This window comes from Bidens hawaiensis, unplaced genomic scaffold (genome assembly GCF_021521415.1).
Source record: "Bidens hawaiensis isolate Kalapana, Puna unplaced genomic scaffold, B.hawaiensis_p1.1 tig00001299_1, whole genome shotgun sequence".
NCBI classification, from domain to species: domain Eukaryota; kingdom Viridiplantae; phylum Streptophyta; class Magnoliopsida; order Asterales; family Asteraceae; genus Bidens; species Bidens hawaiensis.
Genome location: NW_027491074.1, coordinates 2004356 through 2006120, shown reverse-complemented (window position 1 = coordinate 2006120; position 1765 = coordinate 2004356). Strand labels below are relative to the sequence as shown.

The 1765-nt window shown below is 45.5% G+C and overlaps 1 protein-coding gene across 1 annotated transcript; it reads right to left on the bottom strand.

Annotated features, from left to right (window-relative positions):
* Positions 1-687: 687 nt before the first annotated feature.
* On the bottom strand, positions 688-1362 carry LOC143570983 (uncharacterized). Its single transcript, XM_077056505.1, has 2 exons — positions 1159-1362; positions 688-888 (listed from the first exon to the last, which is right to left on the bottom strand). Exons 1-2 carry the CDS (start codon positions 1360-1362, stop codon positions 688-690), a joined length of 405 nt encoding a protein of 134 aa, XP_076912620.1.
* Between the last annotated feature and the right edge of the window lie 403 nt (positions 1363-1765).

Sequence of the window (1765 nt, the reverse complement as noted above, 5' to 3'; positions counted from 1 at the left end):
CTATCGACCTCAATCCCCGCACTAGAAATCTTATGACCTAAAACAATACCCTCACGAACCATAAAATGACATTTCTCCCAATTAAGCATAAGGTTCGTCTCTTCACACCTAGCGAGCACTCGATCTAAGTTACGCAGACAATCATCAAAGGAATTCCAAAGACAGAAATATCATCCATAAATACCTCCATGGAATCCTCGATCAACTCATGGAAAATGGCCACCATGCACCGCTAAAATGTAACAGGAGCGTTACACAATCCAAATGGCATGCGTCGGTACGCGAATGTACCAAAGGGACATGTAAATGTGGTCTTCTTCTGATCTCCCGGGGTGATGGGGATCTGGAAATAACCGGAAAAGCCATCAAGGAAACAATAGAATTGCTTCCCTAACAAACGCTCAAGCATCTGATTGATGGATGGGGGTTCTCAACAGATGGTTTTTTGATCGGAAACTCTCTCTCTTCAACCGCTAGGACATCAGAAAAAATCTGGGAACTCATGATCGACTCGTGTCCTCCTGACTCAGGCAACTGCTGCTCCTGATCAAAATCAAATACTGTCATCTCAACTAACTGATTCTCCACATCGATGATCTGAGTGTCGGATGTGTCTCTGTCACAGAACTTTATAAGATAATCGCCTACATGCGTCATGAAAGAGTTGATGAAGTAGAGAGTGTCATCCTACTGCTGAGTATGTCTCATGGATTTCTGCACATCGAATGTGACAATGTCATCATGAACTCGAAGGGTCAATTTGCCATTGGCAACATCAATGAGAGCACGTGCGGTGGCTAAGAATGGACAGCCGAGGATGAGCGGAACGTTCGAGTCCTCATCCATATCAAGAATGACAAAATCGACCGGGAAGATGAATTTGTCCACCTGCACCAACATGTTCTCCACAATGCCCCTTGGGAACTTCACAGATCAGTCTGCCAGCTGGATGCTCATTCGAGTGGGAAGCAGCTCTCCCACGTTAAGTTTGGAAAACACAGAGTAGGGCATGAGGTTAATGCTTGCACCGAGGTCGGCCAAAGCATTGCTAACATTAAGATTACCAATCAAGTAAGGAATGGTAAAGCTGCCTGGATCTGTCATCTTCCTAGGAAGCTTGTTTTGTACGGCGGCAGAACACTCCTCACTAAGAGTAACAGTCGAAAGCTCCTCGAGTTTCTTCTTATTAGTGAGCAAATATTTAAGAAACTTGGCGTGTTTTGGCATGTTCGAAAGAGCTTCGATAAAAGAAATGTTCACATGGAGCTTCTTAAGCATGTCAAGAAATCTAGAGTACTGCTCCGAATCATTCTTCCTCACCAGACGACCAGGGTATGGCGGTTTTGGCTTATAGACGTGCATCGGTTCCTACTCAACCTGCTTCTCCTTCTCAACTGACGAACCATTTGACTGTGAGGTACTTGCTGGGTCTCGCCTTCGGTTCACCTTGTCAGGTGGCGTCTCTAACTCCAACTCCTCATCGACTTCCTCATCCTCTCTTGGTGCGCCGCTAACAACCCCTCTCCCACTTCGGGTGGTCACTACTTTGGCATGAGCATTTGGAAATGGTTTAGAATAGGTAGGATCGGGATTTGGGACGGTGTTACTAGGAAGACTCCCCGAGGGTCGTTGATCAATCTTTGCGAACATCTCACCAAACTTGGCCTCAAGATTCTGAAATGCGACCTGTTGCCCTTTCATAAACATATCATGCTGCAAAAGAGTGGATTTTGTGTTGGCCTGATTCTGTAAGAGCTAATTTAAC